Source organism: Budorcas taxicolor, chromosome 21, assembly GCF_023091745.1.
Source record: "Budorcas taxicolor isolate Tak-1 chromosome 21, Takin1.1, whole genome shotgun sequence".
NCBI classification, from domain to species: domain Eukaryota; kingdom Metazoa; phylum Chordata; class Mammalia; order Artiodactyla; family Bovidae; genus Budorcas; species Budorcas taxicolor.
Window position 1 is genome coordinate 8419009 of NC_068930.1, and position 27208 is coordinate 8446216.

General features: G+C 41.2%; 1 protein-coding gene across 1 annotated transcript in view; it reads left to right on the forward strand.

The window, feature by feature from the left end:
• Positions 1-357: 357 nt before the first annotated feature.
• The window catches only part of LINS1 (lines homolog 1), a 30100-nt gene continuing 3249 nt past the window's right edge, over positions 358-27208 (forward strand). Inside the window, exons 1-5 of the mRNA XM_052659897.1 lie at positions 358-517; positions 23645-23940; positions 24045-24134; positions 24965-25106; positions 25770-26363. Of these exons, the coding sequence (XP_052515857.1) occupies positions 358-517; positions 23645-23940; positions 24045-24134; positions 24965-25106; positions 25770-26363 (1282 nt within the window). The remainder of the gene's footprint in view (positions 518-23644; positions 23941-24044; positions 24135-24964; positions 25107-25769; positions 26364-27208) is intronic.

Sequence of the window (27208 nt, forward strand, 5' to 3'; positions counted from 1 at the left end):
CGGGCCACCCCCGCCCCCTCCCTCCAGCACTTTGGGGTCACTGGGATGGGACCTAGCCCTCAGCAGCCAATCAGCGGCCACACTGGAGCCGGAGCCCGGAGCCGTAAACCAGGTCTGAGGTGGGGGGGGGGGGGGGGTGGGGGTGGGGGGTGGGGGCGACTTGGTTGGTTGGTTGCTTCCTTCTCTCCTCCTTACCCCAGCGGCCCCCACCCCTTGCCTGCCGTAAAGCGGCCTGCGTATTCGCGACAGTTAGAGGAGGCGTGCCGAGCGAGGCTAGGACTCGCCTCTGATTGGCCACATTCACTCCCCACCTCCACCTCGCGGCACCCGACGCTCCGCCCCTGGCGGAGGGACTCCATGCGGTTGCTAAGAAACACTATATACCGAACAGGACCTCTGCGCATGCGGGAGGAGGCAGCGCCTTGTACTTTCTGTGAACTACGGTGGCCCGGAAGGGGCTGGCGCTTGCTCGAACGGCAATGCGGAGGCGGCGTGGCTTGGGGTGGATCTCCAGCAGGTAACTGGAAGAGGTCGCTACGCTCGGCGACGGGAGAAGCGGCTGTGTGGCCGTTGAGAGGCTGTTTTCGGGGCTTAGGACTGAGCAGGTGTCAGTCCCCAGGAAGCGAGGGGAGGCTCTCCTCGTCCCGCCGCCCTCGGTGCTTTTCGGACGCGAGCGCCGGCTCCTAAGCTGCGCTCCAGGGCCTGAGGTGCCGTTAGCTCCCGGCTGGGCACGCCTCGCCTCACGCGGAAGAGGACGCTGTGGCTTGGCCGTGACGCTTCCAGGGCTTTCCTGCGACGCTTCCAGGGCTTTCTTGCGAGGACAGCGGCCCTTGAGAATTCCTGCGAATGAAAGGGAAAAGAGTGGAAAATGTGGGAGATGGCCGTGTTTACTAAGCGCGTTTTTTCACTTACCAGGTATTTACCCTAAACTAGTCAGTGTCCTAGCCGTCAGGGAGACAACAGCGATCAAGATATATGTAATCCTTTGCCCTCGTGGAGCTTTCGCTTTAGCAAAGAGACTGACAGACAGGAAATTATTTACCAGATAGGGATGGGGTCGAGCTTGGCTTGGACGTGATGGCTCTTCGTGCTAGGAAGGGTCTCTGAAGAAGTGATATTTGACTCGCCGTCTGAGGGAGGAAGACTCAGCCATGCCAAGATCGGGGTGGGGAGGGGGCGAATTTTGCAGGCAGAGACATCAAAGTCCAAAGTCTCTGACTGGAATAATCTTTGCCGTTGCTAGGGACTGCAAGAAAGAAGGCCAGCTAGTCAAGCAGGGAAACTGATTGATAATGAAGTTGGTTGTGGGAGTGGAGGGTGTACGACACGCTTCAGATCTTGCAGGACTTTGTAGCAGGTGGTCGGGAAGATCTATTTATGTTTTGAAAAGATCACTGGCTGCTCAGTGGAGAAGACTGAGAGTAAGGTTACTGCAGATGTGAAAGACTGTTGTGGTAGTCCAGGCAAGACTTGACATTATCATAAACTTAGTCATCCAGTACAGCAGAGGTTTAGCTACCACCAGTGTCCTCAAGAAAGGCCTATCTAATTGTATAAAGAAAGTATGTATTTCAACATATCAACTACTTTTATGTAATAAAATGCGTTAAGACGTTTTGTGGCAGATAATGGTCACTACAAACATTTCAAATTGATATCCTGGTATTTTATTGTACATTATCATTCATTTATCAAGAATATTCATTATTCTGCCTTCTACATGAGTTGTTTATTGGCTTAGGTAGGCAAACTGGGCTCAGGCCTACCTAGGGAAGCTCATAGTCAAGTGTGGGGAAACCAAATTAAAATTATTACAGACAATTCAGTGAGAGAAATACTATGTATAGGCTGAGGAGCACTTGGCTAGGCCCTTTAATCCTGACTTGGATATGTGGTAGGCTCCCCAAGACTGGAGGTTTCCTCCTTGAAGGTTGAGAGTGGGAGGGGAAAGGCTGAAAATGATTTTAGGGAGAATGGGCCTAGAAAAGTAATCCTTAAAGTGCGCAGAGTTTGTGAGGCCCTCAGAGAAAACCTGGAGCTAAATTTGTGGGGCAGAGATGTAAGAAGACCCCAAGAGTCAGATCTTGAAGGGCATGCTAAGCTATGTTCAGGAATTTGTACTTTATCCGAATCAAAGTGGAGATGTTTCTCAGAAGGAAGTGTGTGTCAGGAAACAACTACTTAGCAAGGACTCTGTTGTGGTTGTCCAGGGTAGGAGTGGTGTACTGTAACAGTGGCCATAAGGGTGGAAAGAAGTGAGGTGAGAGAAGGTCTGGAAAGATAGCCAGTTTTATTGCTTGGGTGACTAGGAGATATAGGTGCCATATACTGAGATGGCAACTTTGAGAGACCATAGAGTGAGTTGAGTTTGTGCTGAAGATGCTGTGGAAATTCCAAGTGGCGTTCTCCACTGGCATTTAGATATTTGAGAGTGGACCCCAGAAGAGAGCTAAACTTAATTGTGGGTTCTGGAGTTGTTAGCGTGGAGATATTAATTCAAGACATTGAGAGACTGTGAAACATTAAGGAGACTACAGTCAGCTCTCTATTGTATTCGTGGGTTCTGCTTCTGTGGTTTCAGCCAACTTCCAGTCAAAAGTATTTGTAAAAAGAAAAAAGTTCCAGGAAGTTAGAAAAAGCAAAACTTGAACTTGCCACCAGCTTAGCAACTATTTACATAGTATTTACATTGTATAATATATTCTAAGTAAGCCAGAGATGATTTAAAGTATAGGGGAGGGATGTGCATTGTTGTTATTGTTGTTCTTCAGTTGCTAAGTTGTGTCCGACTCTTTGAGACCCCATGGACTGCAACACACCAGGCTTCCATGTCCTTCACTATTTCCCAGAGTTTGCTCAAATACATGTTCATTGGGTCAGTGATGCTATCTAACCATCTCATCCTCTGCCTCCCTCTTCTTTTGCCTTCCATCTTTCCCAGCATCAGGATCTTTTCAAGTCAGTCAGCTCTTCGCATCAGGTAGCCAAAGTCTTGGAGCTTTAGCTTCAGTATCAGTCCTTCCAATGAATATTCAGGATTGATTTCCTTTAGAACTGACTGGTTTGATCTCCTTGTAGTCCAAGGGACTCTCAAGAGTCTTCTCCAACACCACAGTTCAAAAGCATCAATTCTTCGAAGCTCAGCCATTATGGTCCAATTCTCACATCCATACATGATTACTGGAAAAACCATCGCTTTGACTAGATGGACCTTTGTTGGCCAGTGATGTCTCTGCATTTTAATACTCTGTCTAAGTTTGTCATAGCTTTTCTTCCATGGAGCAAGTGTCTTTTATATTCATGCCTGCAGTTACCATTTGCAGTGATTTTGGAGCCCAAGAAAATAAAGTCTTCCACTTTTCCCCTTTCTGTTTGCCATGAAGTGATGGAACCAGATGCTATGATCTTAGTTTTTTCAGTGTTGAGTTTTAAGCCAGCTTTTTCACTCTCTTCTTTCACCCTCCTCAAGAGACTCCTTAATTCCTCTTTCTGCCATTAGAGTGGTGTCCTTTGCATATTCAAGGTTGTTGACATTTCCCTTGGCAATCTTGATTGCAGCCTGTGCTTCCATCATCCTGGCATTTTGAATGATGTGCTCTGGGTATAAGTTAAATAAGCAGAGTGACAATTTACAGCCTTGACATACTCCTTTCCCCAATATTGAACCAGACTGTTGTTCCATGTCCAGTTCTAACTATTGCTTCTTGACCTGCATACAAGTTTCTCAGGAGACAGGTAAGATGGTCTGGTATTGCCATCCCTTTAAGAATTTTCCACAGTCAAAGGCTTTTGAGTGAAGCAGAAGTAGGTGTTTTTCTGAAATTCCCTTGTTTTCTCTCTGATCCAACAAATGTTGGATGTGGCTGGATTATATGCAAATAAGGGACTTAAGCATCTACGATTTTGGTACTCCTGAGGGGTCCTAGAACCAGTTTCTACCCAGAAATGACTGTAGGAGGAGAAGAACTGAGCAAGGATGTCTGAGAAGGAATCTCCAGAGAGGGAGAACGGGCTCCAAGAGAGACTGACTTGTTAGGAATGTGTGTGTGTGTGTGGTGGTGGTGTTCAGTTGCTAAGTCCTGTCCAACTCTTTGCAACCACGTGGATGCAGTGTGCCAGGCTTCCCTGTGTTCAGAAAAAGGCAAATGTATTAACTTATTGTTTTAGTAGCACCAAACGCCACGTGGGATCTTAGTTCCCAGACCAGCAATCAAACTTATGCCCCCTTCAGTGGGAACTCACACTCTTAACCACTGGCCCACCAGATAAATCCCAAAGCAAAATATTTTTTAATGGAGGGACTACACAATTATTATCTATGTGAACATGTGCCTATTTTTCCTTTAAAGAATATACCCCTTTGGCCAGCAGTTCTGATGATGTTGGTAATCAGAAACTCCCTTTAGGAAAAAGCCTTAAAGACTTGGCAGGGGTAGAAGAGTGAAAAAATGTATTATAAATTGAGAGCCATCATACATGATAGAGAAGGCACTGAAATAGTGTGGATCAGTGTTAATAGTCACATTGGTAGCCCTAAAGACTTCTTTCTCTTGTTCTGCGTAAGGCTTTTCAGAAAATACAAATTCTTGAAAGAACATTCTTACTAAACATTTGCTTAAGTTAGAAAAAAATACAAGTTTTATACTACTAAGAGCCAGGCTGCAAATTATACAGGATAAGTTTTTAAAAACTTCTGTTTTTTTAAACCAAACCCACCCAGGAAGTGTAGTATTTAACTGTATATTCAAAGGAATATGTGCAGGACTGCAAGCAGTTTCCAAAGGGATTTCAACAGGAGCGTGGAACAATGGTGCTCTACTTGGAGATTACTCTTCCTAAAAAACAACTTTGAAGGCTACTACATATTTTTGCATGTATAATTTCCAATGTTAAAAAATTTAACTTCTCTTTATCCTTAAAATACATAACTGAATTTTAACTAGAAACCAGTTATATTCAGACATATTAAGTGGTATGATGCATTAGCTACTTCTGATCTTTCAATTCTCTCATGATTTCTTCCTGATTTATTATAAAAACAATATCACAGAAAGTTTGAACAACAGCTTATAATACCTAAACGTCAATACAACTACCAACTTTATTTTTGCATACTCTTTTTTTGTCTTCAGACATTTCACACACTTTCGACAATACATGTGCCCTGGGGTATTCCATGGCAGTCAAGGGATTTGGACTATACATTCTCTGGTCGGAGAACTAAAATCCCATGACCCATATGGCATGGCCAAAAGAAAAAAAAAAACAACTTGTGTTATGAGTTTCTAGACTTTTATTGGTACATTTTGCCTGAATAATTGGTGCCTCCTTCTTGGAAACCCAGGTTGCTACCTGATGTCTGCTAGCACTCTTGGGTTCTGGAATTGCATAGAGGCTTTATGAATTATCTGGGCCAGTGATTTTCAGGTTTCTTAGCAATGGGACTCCAGTGTAAAAAAAAAAAAAGAAACTCTGTTGACAGTGGTATTTTACCAGTATGAATGTAGGTAGTAAGTTCAGTTTTACAAAGTTTCCTGACTATAGAATCAGGCAGTTTTGAATTCCAAAAAGAATAAAATAAATGAATAAATCTGTGAAGTTGTGGAGGACATGTTCAGTCTCACAGCATCGTCAGCCCCGTGCATTTCAGTGTGTTGCTAAATGTTGCTTCAACCAAGACATGAAGGTCTGTGAGCTTCTTAACAGAAGTTGGTATCTGAGTTGTGTCCTAACTTTTCCTAGCTTTTCCTTTTCTCTGGTCATTTATTTTTCACTTGAAATCCTTTGTTCAGGTTGCAACAGTTTGCAAGATTACTGAGAGATAATTATATCACAACCAGGGAACATGGCATACCATGCATTCATAGAATGTTCTGCTAGATAATTCTAAATTGATTTATTGTGTTGTTGATCTCAAATTTGATAATTCTTAAACTATAACTTTTCATTGATTTAGCAGTTTAGATTGCATAATACATTTAGCAAATTAAACTTGATTAGATTTCACCAGACATACTTCACTTTGCATTTAATTAGGTGATATCAAATTCACACAAATGGAAACACTAATTTTACAACATATAAATGAAGTAATTCCAGATCAGCATTTATAATGTTTTAGTTCATAAAACCCTGCTGTGCTTAGTTGCTCAGTTGTATTCAACTCTTGGCAACCTTTTGATCCCGCTAGGCTAGGCTCCTCTGTCCATGGGGATTCTCCAGGCAAGAACACTGGAGTGAGTTGCCATGCCTTCCTCCAGGGGATCTTCCCAACTCAGGAATCGAACCAGGGTCTCCTGCATTGCGGGCAGATTCTTTACCAGCTGAGGTACTAGGGAAGCCCCCATAAAACCCTGACTCAGTCTTAATTGAGTTTCTACCCCATATAGAAGAGTGCTTGATCATTGGAAAAATGGTCAAGCCCCAATGCAGCAACTCTGACTTACTTGGTGTCCAGGGCTCAGGCATTTTTCCTAGTGCCCCAGTGAGTTGACTATGTGACTGAAGTCAAGAATCACTGCCCAGGAGACTGTCTCAGCCCTTAAATGAGGCGGTGTTGATAATACAGAGAGAGAGCAGGTTATGCCGTGAATGACAGCAGATACCGTTTTTGTGACTACAGGGAAATTGAGACCTACATGTTGTTGATATGGCCACCAGACAGTCTATCATCTGCCTTCCAGCATAACTTTGTTCAGCAGTACCTGGCAGGAAAGGGGGAAGGGGCTGGATATAGAAATTCCTCTTTATAGACTTTGACCTTACAGTCCCAACAAAAAAAATGCTGAAAGGAAGGAAGCTAACTACTGGCTCTTGAGCTTCCTTATAGCCCTGATCAGACTTTTTTTCCCTTCAGGGTAGTTTTAATTCGCCCTTTATTGTGACTCAACGCGTGCAGCTCCAGCACATTGAGCACACTGTTAGGTAACACAGTAAAGACTGAATGAGCTCAAAACTCAAGCCCTAGTATGGATAGTACTGCTATGTATAACATTTATTTTTTGACATGAAAGTTTTATTGTATTTTAAAATTCAGAAGTTAAAAGTTACACAGCAGTTGAAAGGTTTTTTTGAGATTAAAACAGTACTAAAATGAACTTTGTAGCTGATTTGAGGATTATTTCAGACATAAATATTACTAATGAACACCAAATGAATGAAGTTAGTAGATCTCTGAGAACTTGACTGAAACAATATTCAGCTATCAAAACATTCAATAAACATTTAATGCCTGCTGTGTACCTGGCGTTGTGCTAGGAGCTGGGGAAGAAGTGATGAACTAGACCCCACTTTAAAGCAGGAGTCTTAGAAATCATTGCACAGATCATTTAAAGTACAATTATGACATATTCTGTAAGAGGATAGTAATTCTAGAAGACTGAGTCTAGGTATCTCAGGAGGACTTAACCTTGCTGGAGAAAGTCATTATATTTGAAGCTGAGCTATGCTTAGTCACTTAGTTGTGTCCGACTCTTTGTGACCCCATGGACTGTAGCCCACCAGGCTCCTCTGTTCAGGGGATTCTCCAGGCAAGAATACTGGAGTGGGTTGCCATGCCCATCTCCAGGGGATCTTCCCAATCCAGGGATCGAACTCAGGTCTCCTGCACTGCAGGCAGATTCTTTACCATCTGAACCACCAGGGAAGTCCAAAAATACTGGAGTGGGTAGCAGGAATCTTCCCAACCCAGGAATCAAACTGGGTCTCCTGCATTGCAGGTTGATTCTTTACCAGCTGAGCTAGTAGGGAAGCCCATATTAGTTTCAGATGAGCAACATAATGATTCAATATTTGTATATACTGTAAAGTGATCATCCCAATAAGTCTAGTTAGCGTGCATGTCCTCACATAGGTTTTTGGTGTGTGTGATGAGAACTTTTAAGATTACTCCCTTAGCAATGGGAACAGTGTACAATACAGCATTGTTAACTACAGTCACTGCACTGTACATCACATCCCATGAGTGTATAGTCACTGTACTCTACATTCACCTGTTTTGCCCACACGCCACCCCCTGTTACTGGCAAACACCAGACTGTTCTCTGTATCTGTGAATTTGTTGTTGTTTTCGTATGTGCGTATGCTCAGTCCTTTTCGACTCTTTGCAGCCCTATGGACTGTAGCCTGTCTGGCTCCTCTGTCTATGGCATTTTCCAGACAAGAATACTAGAGTGGGTTGCCATTTCCTACTCCAGGGGATTCCCAGCTCAGGGATCCAACCCACTTTTCTTGATCTCCTGCACTGGCAAGAGGATTCTTTACCACTAGCACCACTGGGAAGCTTTATTTATTTATTTTTTAAGATTCCACATGTCCAAGAGATCATATGGTATTTCTCTTTATCTGACTTATTTCATTTAGCATACTACCCTCAAGGTCCATTCACGTTGTCACAAGTGACAAGATTTCATCTTTTTTTTTTTTAAGGACTGAACAGTAATATCTGTATCTATAGAAAAGTCACATTTTCTTTATCCATTCATCTTTTTAATAGACACTCAGGTTGCTTCCATGTCTTGGCTATTGTGAATAATGTTGCATTGAACATAGGGGAGTATATATCTTTTCAAGTTAGTGTTTTTATTTCCATTGGATAAATAGCCAGAAGTGAAACTGCTGTTTCATGTAATAGTTCTAGTTTTAAGTTTTTTGAGGCCCTCTATACTGGTTTCTATAGAGACTGCACTCACTTATATTCCTACCAGCAATACACAGGGTTCCATTTTCTCCACATCCTCACCAATACTTGTTATTTCTTGTCTTTTTGATAAACAGCCAATCTAATGAGGTAATACCTCATTGTGGTTTTGACTTGCATTTCCCTGATGACTACTGATGTTAAGCATCTTTTAGTATTACCAGCTGGCCATCTGTATGTCTTTGGGAAAATGTCTGTTCAGATTCTCTGCCCATTTTTTAATCAGCTTTTTGTTTTTTGACTTGGGAGGATTCTTTGCTGTAGAATTTATGTGAATTCATTGTATGTTTTGGATATCAACCTCTCATCAGATATGTGGCTTTCAAATATTTTCTCCCATTTTGTGGGTTATCTTTGCATTTTACTACTTGATTTCTTTGCTGTGTGGTTTATAGAAACTAAGTGTGTATTGATGGATGAATGGATAAAGAAAATAACAAAAACACCAAGCTCTTGGATGCAGAAAACAGGTTGGTGTTTGTTAGAGATTGGAGGGTTGGGTGGAGGTGGAGGGCAAATGAGTGAAGGGGATCTGAAGTTACAAATGGTCAGTTATAAAATAAAGAAGACGTGGAGCTGTGATGTACAGCAGAGGTCCCCCACGCCTGGGCCAGGAGCCGTTACTGTCATCAGTCTGGTCTGTTAGGAACCAGGCTGCACTGCAGGAGATGAGCAGGGAAGCTTCTCTGTCTTCCATCTGTATTTGCAGCCACTCCTCATTTCTCACCTTGCCACTCATCTTCACCTCCTGTTAGATCACCTGCGGCTTTAGAGTCTCAGAGAGCAAACCCTACTGTGAATTGCGCATGAAAGGATCTCAGTTGCACACTGCTTATGAGAGTCTTAAGCCTGACAATCTGAGGTGGAGCTGAGGTGGTGATGCCTCCAACTGGGGAGGGGCGGCAAATACAGATTATCATTAGCAGAAAGGTTTGACTGCACAGAGCCATAATAGATGAGCTGCTTGCAGACTCATCAAAACCCAGCAGTGAGTGGCAAGTGACAATTAAGCTACATCTGGTGGTAGGCTTTCTAGTGATAAGTGAGCTGATGTACTTCAACTGTACAGCTATATCTGGTGGCAGGATTTAAGTCAGAATCTGATACTTATTTTAGTCTGTGCATGGCCTGCCCATTGTTTTATTTACCACTTCTGTCTGTGCCCTGTTTCCTACTCTACACACGTGTCTTAAGTCACAGTTTTGGTAAGCCCACAAGCTAACCCTAGCCAACATGAGTGAAAAACAAACGTCACTGGAGAGTTTCTTTGAAAAGAGGGCAACATTCAGTGATGAGACAGCAGGAAACTCTTAAGACTGTCAGCAAAAAGAAAGCTGCATATAAAAGAAATACTGAGTTCCACTTAAGTTATGGGTTCATTGCATCAGGTGCTTCATATTCTTCAGGCTCACTTTGTATCATATGTGGAGACACTGGCTATCCAACAAAGCCATGAAACTTTTGAAAATGCTTTGCCACTTGGAGACCAAGCACTCTGCATTAAAAGACAAGTCTTTGGAGTTTTCCAAAAGAAAAAAGACATGAATACGAAAAACAGAAGCTGTTATTGAAGGCCACCACTTCATCCAATGTGTCTGCAGTGAGAGCATCATTCTTAGTGGCTGACAGCATCTATAAAGCTAAGTAAGAAGCTCTTTCCTGTTGGTGAAGAGCTGATCCTGCCCGCCGCTTAAGGACATTGTCCTGAACTTTTAGGAGAGGCTTCAGTTCAAAAGGTGACACGTGTTCCTCTTTTGACCAACACCGTTAACTAGATGAACTGATGAAACAGCAGAGGATCCTGAGGCACAGTTATTAGGATTAATGAGTCGCTGTGGCATGTAATCCATGTTGACAAGTCTACCAGTGTGGACAACAAGGCAACAAAGCTTGTCTTCGTGCAATATTTTCAGGAGGGTGTGCATAACAATATTATGTGCATTTTTGTTGCCAGCCAACACCACAGCTGCAGAACTATTCCAGTCATTGAATGACTACTTATCGGGGAAACTGAATTGGTCATTTTGTGTTAGTATGTGCCCGGATGGAGCAGCTGCCGTGACTGGACGACTGTTTAGCTTCACTAATCAGGTCAAAGAGGTCGCCTCTGACTGTGAGCCTTCACACGGTATCATCCATAGAGAAACGCTGGCTAGCTGAAAAATGCCACCTGAGCTTAACAATGTTTTATAGGATGTGATGAAAATTGTTAACCACATTAAAGTACATGCCCTTAACTCATGTCTGTTCACATAGCTGTGTGAGGAGATGGATGCAGAGCTTACATGTCTTCTCTTATACACAGATAGTTTTCTAAAGGTAGATCACTGGCCAGAGTTTTTGAGTTATGAGAGCTGCTCCAGAGATTTCTTTTAGAAAAACAGTCACCACTGGCAACACATTTCAGTGACACAGAATGGGTTGCAAACCTTGCTTACTTGTGTGACATATTCAACTTGCTCAGTGAACTCAATCTATCACTATAGGGAAAAGGACCAGTGTGTTCAAGCTGGCAGAAAAAGTGACTGTATTCAAAGCCAAACTGGAAGTACGGGTTGATTAGTGAACACTGGGGTTTTTGACATATTTCGAACATTAGCAGAGATTTTGAAAGAGACTGAGTCAGGGTCTTTGTCCCAGCTGGTGCATGATCACCTGTGTCAACTTTCAAAAGAGTCAGCATTACTTCCCAACCACAAAAGACCTCTCAACGGGGAAGGAACAGATCCGTGACCCATTTGTGAATAAGCCAGGTGAATCTACTTTGTGCAAGTAGAGGATCAACTGCTTGAGATCACAAATTACAGTGGCCTTAAAAGTATGTTTGAGACAACTGCAGATCTCCATATGTTCTGGATTAAACTCAAGGCAGAATATCCTGAGATTGCCACAAAAGCACTAAAACGCCTGCTTCCATTTCCAGCATCCTCTCTTTGTGAAGCGGGGTGTTTTGCAATGACAGCAGCCACGACGAGATTATGGAGTAGACAGACATAAGCAGCACACTTCGGGCATCACTGTCTCCCATCACCCCCAGATGGGACTCTAGTTGCAAGAAACCAAGCTCAGGGCTACCACTGATTCTGCCTTATGGTGGGTTGTGTAATTATTTCATTATATATCATGTAATAATAAAAGAAAGTGCACAGTAAATGAGCTTGAATTCTTCCAAAACCATTCCCCCACTGCCCCTGCTGCTGCTGCTAAGTCACGTCAGTCGTGTCCGACTCTGTGCGACCCCATAGACGGTAGCCCAGCAGGCTTCCCCGTCCCTGGGATTCTCCAGGCAAGAACACTGGAGTGGGTTGCCATTTCCTTCTCCAGTGCATGAAAGTGAAAAGTGAAAGTGAAGTCGCTCAGTCATGTCCGACCCTCAGCGATCCCATGGACTGCAGCCTACCAGGCTCCTCCGCCCATGGGATTTCCCAGGCAACAGTACTGGAGTGGGGTGCCATTGCCTTCTCCACCACAGCCCCTAATCTGTGGAAAAATTGTCTTCCATGAAACCAGTCCCTGGTGCCAAAACAGTTGGGGACTGCTGATGTACACCTTGGTTAATAGTCAGTACTGTTGCCTTTGAAAGTTGCTAAGAGAGCATATCTTAAAAGTTCTCACCACACACAAAACTTTTTTGAAATTTTGGTGATGGATGTTAACTGGATATATCATGGTGGTCATTTTGCAATATATAGATGAGTGTCATGTTGTACACCTGAAACTAATATAATGTATTAATATATCAATTATACCTTGATTATCTGGTAAACAGTGACTTCTGTTTGTGCCTTTCTTAACTTGCCGCCCCCTTAAAAATGGGGAAGGAGCATTGTTTTTTCTCCCATCATGTTCATTCTCTTTTAGCCATTTTACACCATAAATAGAAGTGCAAAGGATGTAACAGAAAGGAGTCGCGGGACAGGGCCTGGAGTCCGTCCCGCCCTGTGTTGTCTTGTTTCCAGCTGGGGCGCAGGAAACACTGACAGATGTGCACTGGGGACTACTGTGGAGACAGTCACACTTCACTTAACCCCGCCAGTGTCGTCATGTCCTTGAACATGGAAGGAGAATGAGGCTTAGTTGGTAGCTCTGGTAACCCTGATGTGGTAGAGACGTGACTGTAGACCTCAGATTCCAGGCTCTTACAGTATAGCACTTTGGGAGAAAAATACTGTTAAGTATTGCCTTAATCATATATTTTAAGTCTTTATAAGTTAATTATCAGGCTTTTTCTTTATGCTAAAAAAAAAAAAGAAAAAAATCACCTGACTTGTATCAATTCTCCCAACAAGAATTTAATAGGAGGTCAGTTTACAAACATGAGACAGGGTCTGAGTGTTCTTAGTGTTTTAGCAGTAACCTGGAAACTTATTAGAAATAAAAATTGGGGGCCCCCATCCCAGAACTACTATATCTGAAACTCCCAGGCATGCATCTTCTCTTATGTGCCTTGCAAGTGATTCTGAGGCAGCTAAAACTTGTTTAAGGAAATGAACAAAGGATGGCGTTCCCTGGGGCCTGGTAACTGTCAGTAGTGCTCTTGGCCTGGAGGTAGGTGGAAGGAACAGTTCCTGAACCTGGAAAGAACAGCCTGTCCCCACCCAGCCACACCACAGGTCTCCTGCAGCATGTATGGGCGCGGAGAAAGGGGAAGGGTAGAACCAGTAGTGCGAAGGGAAGGTGCCTAGCCCAGGACACGGTGTGGGAACATACCCTCCCCTCTCCTTCTGCCTCTGGGGTAGGGAGGTGCTCTTGAAATTGGAGTTGACCAGCGGTGGTGGCCCTGGCGGTGGACATGGGTGATGGGAACCTCTGTCCTTTCGTTTTCTGGGCCTTCTCAGTCCTTCACCACCTTTTCAGCCTTTCCAAACCTTGGCACTGCCACCCAGAGTCTCCTCCCCCTCCCAACTTTCTGTAGAGTCTAACCAGACCCAGACCCATTTTACTTTTTAGGACAAAGTAAATGCTGTATTAGTTGGGGGGGAGGGACTGGAATCTCAGAAGCAGCCTTTGTTTAGAGTGCCTCAGCTTCTACCTTAAGAATCACAGTATCCTTGTAAATGGAGAGAGAGAGAAAGTAGCTCTCAGCCTTCAGTCGGATTTTAACCTACTGTTGTGTTAGGCATATTGTTCCTCCATATTGAGAAATTCCAGTCACTTAGGAAACTATTAGCTTCTCATAGAAAAGTTTTTTTTCCTTTATATATTGATCATGAAAGTAGTTATTTTCCTGTATTCCAAATTTAATGCAGAGATTATATATAAAAACTTTCTAAAAGAAGAGGTCATCTTTTTTTATTACAAGACAAGGTGTAAATTACTAACAGCTTCTTTTTTGATAATTTTAAAATTAAGTTGTGGGAGAATGTTGTATAGTAAATAGACTGCGCTTAAAGGTGCTATTTCTTAGGAATTTTTTAAGAAAATATTTTTAAATAACCATCCTCAGTTTTCAGTCCAGAAATATTTAAGAGCAGAGTACTAATGTGTTTACATGCATGCGTGCTAAGTTGCTTCAGTTCTGTCTGACTCTTCGCGATCAAACCCGTGTCTCCTACATCTCTTGCACTGTTGTTGTTCAGTCTGTCAGTCGTGTCCGACTCTTTGGGAACCCATGGACTGCAGCATGCCGGGCTTCCCTGTCTACCATCAGCTCCCAGAGCTTGCTCAGACTAACATCCCTCGAGCTGGTGATGCCATCCAACCATCTGGTCCTCTGTTGTCCCCGTCTCCTCCCGCCTTCAATCTTTCTTAGCATCAGCATCAGGGTCTTTTCTAATGAGTCAGTTCTTCGCATCAGTTGGCCACAGTATTGGAGCTTCAGCTTCAGCATCAGTCTTTACAATGAATATTCAGGATTGATTCCCTTTAGGATTGACTGCTTTGATCTCCTTTAAGTCCAAGGGACTCTCAAGAATGTTCTCCAACACCACAGTTCAAAAGCACCAATTCTTCAAAGCTCAGCCTTCTTTATGGTCCAACTCTTATATCCATTTATGACTACTGGAAAAACCACAGCTTTGACTGTATAGACCTTTGTTAGCAAAATAATGTCTCTGCTTTTTAATACTCTGTCCAAGTTTGTCATAGCTTTTCTTCCAAGGAGCAAGCATCTTTTAATTTCGTGGCTTCAGTCGCCATCTGGAGTGATTTTGGAGCCCAAGAAAATAAAACCTCACCATTTCCCTTGTTTCCCCATCTATTTACCATGAAGTGATGGAAGCAGATGCCATGATCTTAGTTTTTTGAATGTTGAGTTTTAAGCCAGCTTTTTCACTCTTTCACTTTCATCAAGAGACTCTTTAGTTCTTTGCTTTCTGCTGTAAGGGTGGTGTCATCTGCATATGTGAGGTTATTGATATTTCTCCCAGCAATCTGATTGCAGCTTGTGCTTCATCCAGCCCAGCATTTCTCATGATGTACTCTGCATATAAGTTAAATAAGCAGGGTGACAATATACAGCCTTGATGTACTCTTTTCCCAACTTTGAACCAATCTATTGTTCCATGTTCAGTTCTAACTATTGCTTCTTGACCTGCATACAGATATCTCAGAAGGCAGATAAGGTGGTCTGGTATTCCCATCTCTTTAAGAATTTCGCACAGTTTGTTGTGATCCACACAAAGGCTTTAGCATAATCAATGAAGCAGGTGTTTTTCTGGAATTCTCTTGCTTTTTCTATGATCCAACAGATGTTGGCAATTTAATCTCTGGTTCCTCTCCCTTTTCTAAAACCAGCTTGAACATCTGGAAGTTCTCCGTTCACATACTGTTGAAGCCTAGGTTGGAGAATTTGAGCATTACTTTACTAGCATGTGAAATGAGTGCAATTGTGCAGTAGTTTGGACATTCTTTGTCATTACCTTTCTCTGGGATTGGAATGAAAACTGACCTTTCCCAGTCCTGTGGCCACTGCTGAGTTTTCCAAATTTGCTGGCATATTGAGTGCAGCACTTTCACAGCATCATCTTTCAGGATTTGAAATAGCTCAGCTGGAATTCCATCACCTCCACGGTTTTTGTTCATAGTTTTGCTTCCTAAGGCCCACTTAACTTCGGACTGCAGCATGTCGGCTCTAGGTGAGTGATCAGACCATTGGGTTATCTCTTGCATTGCCAGGCAGGTTCTTCACCACTAGTGCCACCTGAAAAGCCCAAAGTGTTAGTTGCTCAGTCTTGTCTGACTCTTTGGAACCCATGGGCTAAAACATACCAGTCTTCTCTGTCCATGGAATTCTCCAGACAAGAATACTGGAGTGGGCAGCTATTCCCTTCTCCCAGGAATCTTCCCAGGGATCAGAACCAGGTCTCCTGCATTGCAGGCAGATTCTTTACTATCTGAGCCGCTAGTAAAGTAATGCTCAAAATTCTCCAAGCCAAACTTCAGCAGTACGTGAACCATGAACTCCCTGATGTTCAAGCTGGTTTTAGAAAAGGCAGAGGAACCAGAAATCAAATTGCCAACATCCACTGGATCATGGAAAAAGCAAGAGAGTTCCAGAAAAATATCTATTTCTGCTTTATTGACTATGCCAAAGCCTTTGACTGTGTGGATCACAATAAACTGTGGAAAATTCTGAAAGAGATGGGAATACCAGACCACCTGACCTACCTCTTGAGAAATGTGTATGCAGGTCAGGAAGCAACAATTAGAACTGGACATGGAACAACAGACTGGTTCCAAATAGGAAAAGGAGTACGTCAAGGCTGGATATTGTCACCCTGCTTATTTAACATGTGCAGAGTACATCATGAGAAACGCTGGACTGGAAGAAACACAAGCTGGAATCAAGATTGCCAGGAGAAATATCAATCACCTCAGATATGCAGACGACACCACCCTTATGGCAGAAAGTGAAGAGGAGCTAAAAAGCCTCTTGATGAAAGTGAAAAGGAGAGTGAGAAAGTTGGCTTAAAGCTCAACATTCAGAAAACGAAGATCATGGCATCCAGTCCCATCACTTCATGGGAAATAGATGGGGAAACAGTAGAAACAGTGTCAGACTTATTTTTTTGGGCTCCAGAATCACTGCAGATGGTGACTGCAGCCATGAAATTAAAAGATGCTTACTCCTTGGAAGAAAAGTTATGACCAACCTAGACAGCATATTCAAAACCAGGGACATTACTTTGCCAACTAAGGTCCGTCTAGTCAAGGCTATGGTTTTTCCTGTGGTCATGTATGGATGTGAGAGTTGGACTGTGAAGAAGGCTGAGCGCCGAAGAATTGATGCTTTTGAACTGTGGTGTTGGAGAAGACTCTTGAGAGTCCCTTGGACTGCAAGGAGATCCAGCCAGTCCATTCTGAAGGAGATCAGCCCTGGGATTTTTTTTAGAAGGAATGATGCTAAAGCTGAAGCTCCGGTACTTTGGCCACCTCATGCGAAGAGTTGACTCATTGGAAAAGACTCTGATGCTGGGAGGGATTGGGGGCAGGAGGAGAAGGGGACGACCAAGGATGAGATGGCTGGATGGCATCACTGACTTGATGGACGTGAGTCTGAGTGAACTCCGGGAGATGGTGGTGGACAGGGAGGCCTTGGTGTGCTGCGATTCATGGGGTCGCAAAGAGTCGGACACGACTGAGCGACTGAACTGAACTGAGGGAAGCCCTAATATGTTTATATTTTAGTATTGATATTAATTCCTTGATATTAATGAAGTCCTATGCATATGTTGCTAAGGATCAGAAGGCTGATGTCTATAGCCAAGTTATTTTTTTTTTAATTTAGCTTTAATCTGAGCTCATTGTAAATTCACTTGAAGTTGTAAGAAATAATAAAGAGAGATCTTGTGTACCCTCCAATGGTAGTGTCTTGCAAAACTGGTACTGTACCACAACCAGGATTGATATTGATACAACCAGTGTACTGCTCCTACTTGGACTCTCCTTTTACCTGTATTCATTTCTCTGTGTGTATATTTAGTTCAGTGCAGTTTTGTTACATATATAGATTAGCATGTTCCCTGTCAACTGTGTTGTCATAGGGCCTTTATAACCCTGCTCACCAAGTGGAAACGACCCTCCCTGACCTCTGGCAGCCACTGATCTCTCCAGTGCTCTAGTTCTGGGTGTTTCAAGGTTCAACCATATAGTATGCAGCCTTTTGACACGGGCTTTTTCCTCTCAGCGTGATCCCCTTAAGCGTCATCCAAATCACTGCATGTGTCTGTAGTTCGTTCCTTCTTATTACTGAGCAGTATGGATATACCATAGTTATTTATTCATCCATATATAGTTAACTATTCATCATTCATAGTTAACTGTTCATCCATTGAAGGGCATCTGGATTGTCTCTGGTTTTATGCTGTGAATAAACCTACTGTGAACTTTCACATACAGGTGTTTGTGTGAATATAGGTCTTTATTTTCCTGGAATAAGTGCCCAAGTGTGTAAATTACTGGATCATATGGTAGTTGCATACTTAGTTCTTGTTTTGTTTGAAAGACTGTGTATTTTTTAGAACAGTTTTAGGTTCACAGCAAGATTGGAAGAAAGGTACAGGGGTTTCCCATATATCTTCTGCCTGCACACATATACAGTCTCCCTCATTATCAGCATCCCTCATTATCATATATATATCTATCATATATCATTATCATGTATCATCATCATTATAGTCTCCCTCATTATCAGCGTCCCCAGATGGGATACCAGAGTGGTACCTGGGTTACAGTTGATAAACCTACATTGACGCATCATAATCACCCAAATCCATAGTTCGCATTAGGGTTTCTTTTCAGCGTTGTGCCTCCTGTGGGTTTAGACAAGTGCGTAGTCACATGTATCCGTCATTGTAGTATCAGTCAGAGTAGTTTCACTGCTCTTAAAGCCCTGTGCTCCACGTATTCATTCCTTCCTTCATCCCTTGACTTCTGGCAACTGATCTTTTCACTGTCTCCATAGTCTTGCCTTTTCCAGGGTGTCATGTGATTGGAGCTTCCCTTGTGGCTCAGCTGGTAAAGAATCTGCTTTCAATGCAGGAGACCTGGGTTGGATCCCTCAGTTGGGAAGATCCCCTGGAGGAGGGCATGGCAACCCACTCCAGTGTTCTTGTCTGGAGAATTCCAGGGACGGAGGAGCCTGCTAGGCTGCTGTCTATGGGGTCACATAGAGTTGGACACGACTGAAGTGACTTAGCAGGGTCTTTGACAGAGCAAAAGTTTTTAATTTTGTTGAGGTCCAATTTATCACTTTTTACTTTGGGAGCCAAGTCAAAGAGCTCTTTGCCTAGCTTTGGATCCCAAAGGTTTTCTTTTTTTTCTAAAAGGTTATTTTTAAGTATTAAGCCCATGATCCATCTTGAGTTAATTGTTATGAATGGTTGACATTATTCTAAATGAAGTTAAATCACTGTCTTTGTCACATATTTGTACTGCCTTTAAACTGCTCATGAGCTGATGTCGAAGTATGATCAGTAGATTGGCTTTTCACCTTGGGTTTGATGTAGGTACTAAAAGTAATTTAATGTAAAAGTCAATCAAATGGGAGTCCTAATTAATGTTTCAACCTTTGGTTGCCATTTTTTGAAAAAAGTAATTGTAGTTTACACTGGGAAGTGCAACATGGTAGAAGTGACTCTCTGGATCAGTATTCCATTTTACAGTATTACAGGAGCACAGACAGAAACCATTAAAGATTGGGTTGTGGGAGTCACTCCTTTTACTTATGAAGTTTACTAGAGAGCTTCTATTCAGCCATTATCCTGAGGCTTTTGGAGCATCAGAGGAAATTTGAGATGGGGTACTGGCTCTGAAATTAGGCTTTCTGGGTTCTAATACTGATTCTGCCACTTAACTGTCTCCATAATTTGATCTCTTTGTGCCTTAGTTTCCTTATTGTAAAACAGGTGTAGTACTTAAGTATCCACCTCTAACAGCTGTTGTGAAGCTATCACTCACTTGAAACAGTTTCTGATACATAGTGGGCACTCAATAAAGTTTAGCAACCATTATCCCTAAATCATTAATTTTGTGTGAGGATGGGTGGGGACCATCTTTTTTATTTGAAAATTGTGGTGACTGTCTTTTTTATATTAAGACTAACATAGTACTATTAAGATTTGACTGCAAAATTCAAATAGTTTATAGTCCTTAAACAATACAAGAGAGACTTTAAGCAAATTTTGTGCTTGTAATGGGCATGCCTTTAGCCCCCTAATGTGGGAATTCACGGTCCTCTACCACGAGGCATTTTCTGGAAAAAAAAAAAAAAAAACAACCCTCCAAAAAACACTACTCATTCACTTGTCCTAATTAGGTCCCTCCTAACATTTGTGTCCTTTCAAGGCTATAGATCTCTTGTCATTTATCCATGATAACTGGATCCACAGCCTGTCAGCATTCTGAGCATCTTTTCTCAGACACTTTGCTTTATTGGAATCTCTTAAGAGCCTGGTATTTGAGGGGTATGCCTTTCTCCAGACCAGTATGGCAATACAGCTTGAGATGTCCCCATCTTGTAACAACCATTCCAGAAAAAAAGTGTGGTTGTTTAATCCCCTAGCTTGTTTTTTCAAGATTTGTTCTTCCTTGCCGTTAGTGTTATAATTGCTTGAAAACAGGTGCAATTCTCAGTTCTCAATGGGCTGCCATAGATATTTGTTTCAATGCAATTTTGTTTGGCCAGTATTAATATCTTAAAAGACACTAAAATTAGGAAAGGTTTATGATAGAGTAGAAGCCGCCTCACCTATTATCTTCATTCATTCGTTATCTGCCTGCCATTTGTGGCAGATAGGTCACTCTGTGATAGAAAACAGCCAGTTCTTCTCTCCACCCCTAACCCCTCGAAGTGTTTGTTTGTTTACCTAAATTTATTGGCATTCACGTTTTAGTTTTGTGTGTTGAAATGATTGAACCATTTGCAATGGCCCTTTTTATAGGTTGAAAATAGTTGAAATAGTTTTATTCTCACTTGTGGTAAAATTTAAGAACTCAAGATGTATAGAAATATTATCACAGGATATTTTATATATAAAAATCTCAATAGTTTTGTTGGGAAGAAATGTTGTAACTACACTAAAAAGTAAAATAAGCACAATGGAATTCATCTTTGAAGGAGAATGTGAAAACTAATTTCTGCTGTGTGACAGACAAAATACACCAGACAATTAATGAGATTATTTTATTCACACTGATGCAACAGGGAGAATGTTTATTAATGGGGAGCCTCTCAAAGAAGGAGAAAATATGGAGTTTATAAAACTGGGAGGTCAGTAAGGAAAGGTGGAGGTGGGTCCTATCACCGGTGGTCAGCCCTTCCTTAGAACACAGAAGGTGTAGTGCTTCTTAACCATGACTGCTTTCTGGAAGCACAAAGCTCAGGTCAATTTTAACACTGCCGGACGGAACAAGGTTACTGCTGTTACCATAGTTATGTTTATAAACTGTGTGAGATACGCACCATAGACGTTTGATTTATAACTTTAAAATCTATAGGATTCTTAATATTTCTTCACTAAAGGACTAGAACAGGGCAGCTTTGCCTTATAAGGGTGACCAGGAGTTGGAAGTCCTTTGAAACAAAGCAAGGGGAAGAACCCACTGCAGAGAGAGGGCGGAAGACCAGGGGCAAGCCAGCGGACTGTAGTCAAAGTGGGACCCAATGAAGGTGATGGCGCTCCCTCCAAGACTGAAGGTGATGGCGCTCCCTCCAAGACTGCTTCTGGTGAGCAGGGAAGGGGTGAAAGATGGGCATTTGTCAGTGGGCCAGGCTAAAGGAGAGAATTCCATGGATTTTGTTAAAGGATGCATTTTAAAAGGACAAAATCATGACCCATGTAAAATGAATGTGGAATGAATTTATTTAACTAACTAAAGAACTAGCCAAATGTCACAACCATTTTAAAAGTTGATGAACTGTGAATTTATATAGAGAAGGAGTATTGAAATGAGTTTACAGATGGAAGCAAAACTGGATTTTCCCACTACAGGGAGGGTTGCCCTTTCACCAGACAGTTATGGGCATGTCCATAAACAAGAATTATTTGCATTGCTATTAGTTACCTACAATTTACCAAGGTGTAAAATAGTGTAAAGGATATGCCTGCCAATGCAGGAGACACTGATTGGATCCCCGAGTTGGCAAGAGACCCTGGAACAGGAAATGGCAACCCACTCCAATATTCTTGCCCGGGAGATCCCATGGACAGAGGAGCCTGGTGGGCTGCAGTCCGTGGGGTCACAGAAGAGTCTGACATGACTTAGCAACTAAGCAACAACAACAAAACAGCTCAAAGGCAGTGACAAGACCAAGCCCCATTGGATCAAGTAATTCCCAGAGGCCCCATTATTCCATTGAAAGGCTGTTCAGTAGTCTCTCTTGGTCACACCATGGTCTTTAGTTTTTCGTAGCCATGCCTGCTCTGTAGTAACTACATGCTTTCTCTAGTAGTCATCTGTCAGTTGTTTACCCATTTTTCTCCTTAAAAGCCATGTCTGATTTTTTCCTTTCTTTCTGGTCTCCATCAGGTCAAAGGAGTCTGAGATAGCCAGGATATATAAACTTATAACCAACTACAAATACAATTTAGTTTCCTCATGTTTGGATTGCTTTTGCTTAATATCCTGTCTTTTTCTTGGGATGGCATTAAAATTTTTTTAACTTAATGTTATGAAAATTAATATTGAGAGTCCCTTGGACAGCAAGGCAGTCAGACCAGTTAATCCTAAAGGAAATCAACCCTGAATATTCATAGGAAGGACTGATGCTGAAGCTCCAGTACTTTGGCTACCTGATGAGAAGAGCCAACTCATTGGAAAAGACCCTGATGCTGGGAAAAATTGAGGGCAGGAGGAAAAGTGGGTGACTGAGGATGAGATGGTTGGATGGCATCATTGATTCAATGAACATGAGTTTAAGCAAACTCTGAGAGATGGTGAAGGACAGGGAGGCTGGCAGTCCTGGGGCCCAAAGAGTCAGACGCGACTTAGAGACTGGACAACAGCGTCACTAAGTTTAAGTTGGGAGTTAATCGACGTAACGATGATTTAGCCACATAGCATTCTGACATTCGGTTTTGCTCTGTAAGTTGAAGGTGAAAGTTAATGAATTTGTGTTATGGGCCAAGTGGTTCTCAACCTAGACAATTTTGCCCCACCCCCAACCCCCGGGGCCTGCTACTGACATCTAATCAGTAGAGGCCAGAAATGCTGCTCAACTTCCTACAATGCATAAGACAGCCCACCAAAGCAAAATTACCCAGTTCTTACTGTTAATCATGCCAATGTTGAGAAACCCTAATAGCCCATTGAAGAAGGTTAGAGGAAAGCTGATTGCTATGATAAAACTAAAAATAATTTTATGGTCTTAAATCTGTATGAAAAACATACATTTTGTTTTTATACGTTAAAAATAATGTTATTACCAATTTTCCATATTTAAAAATTACGCACTCAGTATTACCTTTAACTTGAGAGACTAAATAAATAGAAAGAGATGCTTTTCCATTAGAAGGAGAGGGTGAGACGACTTGAGAGAGTGGCATTGAAACACCTACATTAACATATGTAAATTAGACACCTAGCAGGAAGTTGCTAGGTAACGCAGCCTAGAGGGGTGGCTGGGGTAGGAGGTTCCAGAGGGAGGGGATATTTGTATACTTAATGGCTGACTCACACTGCTGTACAGCAGAACCCTACACAACCTTGTAAAGCAATTATCCTCCAATTAAGGAAACAGGTGCCTTTCCTTTGTAATGTGTATAACACTTGCACTTTTAAAATTACTTTTCCTATTTTAGGTTTTACCGAAGAAACATCTTAGAGATCCATCACATTTCCAAGGTTAACATTTACAATTTGGAGTTGTTGACCTTCTTATAAGAAAGATTTTGGCCATCAAAATGAAAACTTTATTTGAAGTTTTAGAACAGTTATACAAGAAGGTACTTCTCGGAGCCACACTTGAAAATGACAGCCATGATTACGTCTTTTATCTCTACCCAGCATTTTCAGATCAAGGTTGTTCTACAACCACCTCCTCAGACTGCTCAAACGCCCTTGATGTTCAGGACAAGCAGGAGCCATCCTCTGTCAGTTTGCCTACCTTTTCTGTAGCACCTGTGTGTTTGCAGAGACATTCTCAGATGAGCAGTACTGGAGAAATAATGCTCCTTCAGTTAACAGTGATCAAAGTGATGATAACCCGAATATTGTCTGTGGAAACTGAATTCCATGCAAAGGAGAAATACAGAGATATAATTAAAATTCTTTTAAAATCATCTGACATCGAATCTCAATTGGTAAGCCCATTTACTTTGTGTGTGTGTGTTTTTTTAAGATCTATATTTTTGAAATAAAAGTTTTAAAACAGCAACAGTAGGTAAATGTATTTATTTTCCTATAGACCTGTATGTTCCAAAACTCGGAAAAATTGTTATCTCACATGGCTGCAAAGTGCCTTGCACTAATTCTGTATTTCCAACTGAAGGAAAAGGTAAGATAAGTAATCAAATTATGTTACTATTACTTTTATATTTTCTTTAAAATTGATCTCTGGCATTCAGTTTTTTATCAATAAAATATTTGCTCATGTAGTGTGTAAATCCACAAACGTAAGAATAGAATAGTATGTTGGTGACTTATTTCAAGGATTAGAGTCTTAAAATACGTTATAAATCATTACAGATAAGAGTCTCAACTCAAAAGATAGACTGCAAGTCACAGAGTCCATAACTGTTCAGATTCTCAAAGGAGTAGGTGGGCCTCCTTCCTCCCTTCCAAAAACAAGGCTTAGGAGGCCCTGCTTGAGACTAAGACCATTTTCATAGGTTTAATATAAATTCTAAGAATGGTCCTCAGCATAATGAAAAAATATGAACAAATTAATCATTTTTCTTTTATCTCTGAAGTAGTTAATAAATATATCTAAACATTTCCTGACTTCTTTTAGCTGTAATTGCTTGTTCCTTTCTTAAAACAGCATTCTTTCCTGAATACAAAAAGGTGGTATGTACAATAGAACATTTGGAAAAAGGGAAAATGTATAAAGACCAAAATAAAAATTTCGTATCATTCCAGCCACCAGAGATAATAACCACTGCTATATTTCATGTTCCTTCTTGGTTTTTTATTTCTATGGTGTATTAAATTTCTTGACTTAAGGAATACTGGGATATTTATGTCCTTGTTATAGCAAATATTATACTTTTTTTTTGAAACAAAGTAAACAATGTTGTGTAGAATTGTGTATAATAGATAATTTGTAATGGCAAAGAAAATGTTGTATTACAGCTTACTACTTAAAAATTTTTTTCTCACTTATAGATAACATTGAGTAATTCCTGGATTTCTTTTTGCCAAAAAAATATTTCTGAATATTCTGAAAGTAATAAAGTAGTATACTGCCTCTGGATACTTACCTTTGTAATTAAAGAAATCTTTAAAGATACATCTTCACAAAAAACAGGTATGAACTGTGTTCCCCAATAAACAATTGTCATTGTCTTGTTCCCAGGGAGCGTTATATTTTTGTGAGTAAAACTTATTTTACAATCTCTGATTGTTTTGAAGCATGAAAAACTAGAAAACCATGCCCAATAGTCTTTGATTGAGGGTACCTTTTTAAAAGGAAAAATGTAAAACTTCACTATTACTGGATTTCCCTGGTGGCTCAGACAATAAAGCGTCTGCCTACAATGTGGGAGACCTGGGTTCAATCCCTGGGTCAGGAAGATCTCTTGGAGAAAGAAATGGCAACCCACTCCAGTATTCTCACCTGGAAAATCCCATGGACTGAGGAACCTGGTAAGCTATAGTCCATGGGGTTGCAAAGAGTCAGACAAGACTGAGCAACTTCACTTTATTTTCACTATTATTAAAAATTGAAATTAAAGCTTTTCATTTTTATATGTCCTTTGCATAGTCTGATGTTACTGCTATTTGTAAAATGGATATTAGCCATGATTATTAGCTGTTAGCATGTTTATCTTCATTTGTTTGTGTTAGAGGTAAATAATCCAATCCATTTTCTCATCTTCCAAAATGATGATAATTTTAAAAATTGTAAAATTGTGTTTTAAGAAAACTTTGTTTTTCCTGTTGCTTATAATTACTATTTTTATAATTGCAGAAATTCTAAAACAGTTCCTGACTCCTTTTGACACTCTTTTTGAAGTCTTTTACAATTCCTTATTTTCTCAGCATTTTGAAAACCACCAAGGTGCTTCTAATAAACTAATAAACAGTTTGATATGTTTCCTGGAATTGCTTGAACTTCTTATAGCCTCTAGAATCTACCTGAAGTTACATTTCACTTGCCAGAGGATTTTATTTTTGAAACCTTCTTGTGTGTTTGATGTTATTACCTGGCCTGTTCAGGCTTTTGTCAAAAGGAAGTTGATCGTCTTCATCAAAAAGTGCCTTCTGTGCAAAGTGGGTGAAGACCTTTGTCGGGGATCTGTCGCTGTCTTCATGCCACCAGATAATCCTTTGGATGTGGACCTGTTGGCTTTGGCCAGTGCTGTTCTGCAAGCTGTGGATTTGGGCTTGTTGAGGATGCTGTCTGTTCGTGGAAAACATTCCTGCTTTGGAGGTGGTGAAGTCCTAGCTGGATATGAGCATGCCCCTGGTCCAGATCATGTGATTCTTAGAGCATTGAGCTTACTTATCATAAGATCCTTAGAAATCAAGTTTCAAAATTGTGCTTCAGCTAATGAAATGAAAGGTAACTTTCTGAATGCCTTTTGTATGTAAAGCAATGGATAATTATTTACTGAAGTAAAATTATTCATAATTATCAAAGCTCAGAATTGTAATTTCACTAACTTAAGTTATATCTTATTCTAGTTATAATTTATTAAGTTTTCTTCCAATAAAGATAAAAATTATCTTTTAAAAAGTTTCATTTTTGTGTGCTAAACTGAATTTGCATAACATAGTTAATAACTGTAGTTAAAAGAAACAGATAATTGAGTCTCTTCAAAGTAAGCAGTGTTAGTCAATTCATGTTCAGATATTTGTGGTATATTATTCATATTTTCCTTCACAAAATTGGTATATCTACTAATACCGAGTTTTGATAATTAGGAGTTGAATTAAACTAATGTAGGGTGTAATCTCTTGCCTGGAAAATCCCATGGGTGGCGGAGCCTGGTAGGCTGCAGTCCATGGGGTCGCTAAGAGTCAGACACTGGCTGTGCGACTTCACTTTCACTTTTCGCTTTCATGCATTGGAGAAGGAAATGGCAGCCCACTCCAGTACTCTTGCCTGGAGAATCCCAGGGATCGGGGAGCCTAGTTGGCTTCCATCTATAGGATTGCACAGAGTTGGACGCGACTGAAGCGACTTAGCAGCAGCAGCAGCAGCAGCAGCAGCAGCAGCAGGGTGTAATCCTGTGCAGTTGTCATTTACAACACTAGATGGCGTTGGTTACATAAATCAAGGGTTTTAAATTGCAGTTAAAATGCCTCAAAACCTTTTTGACTTTTGTGCTCAATAGTAGTACTTTCTCTTAATGCTTTAAAAAACTTTAAACAAAAACTTTTTCTGCTAGTATTTTGAAGACAAAT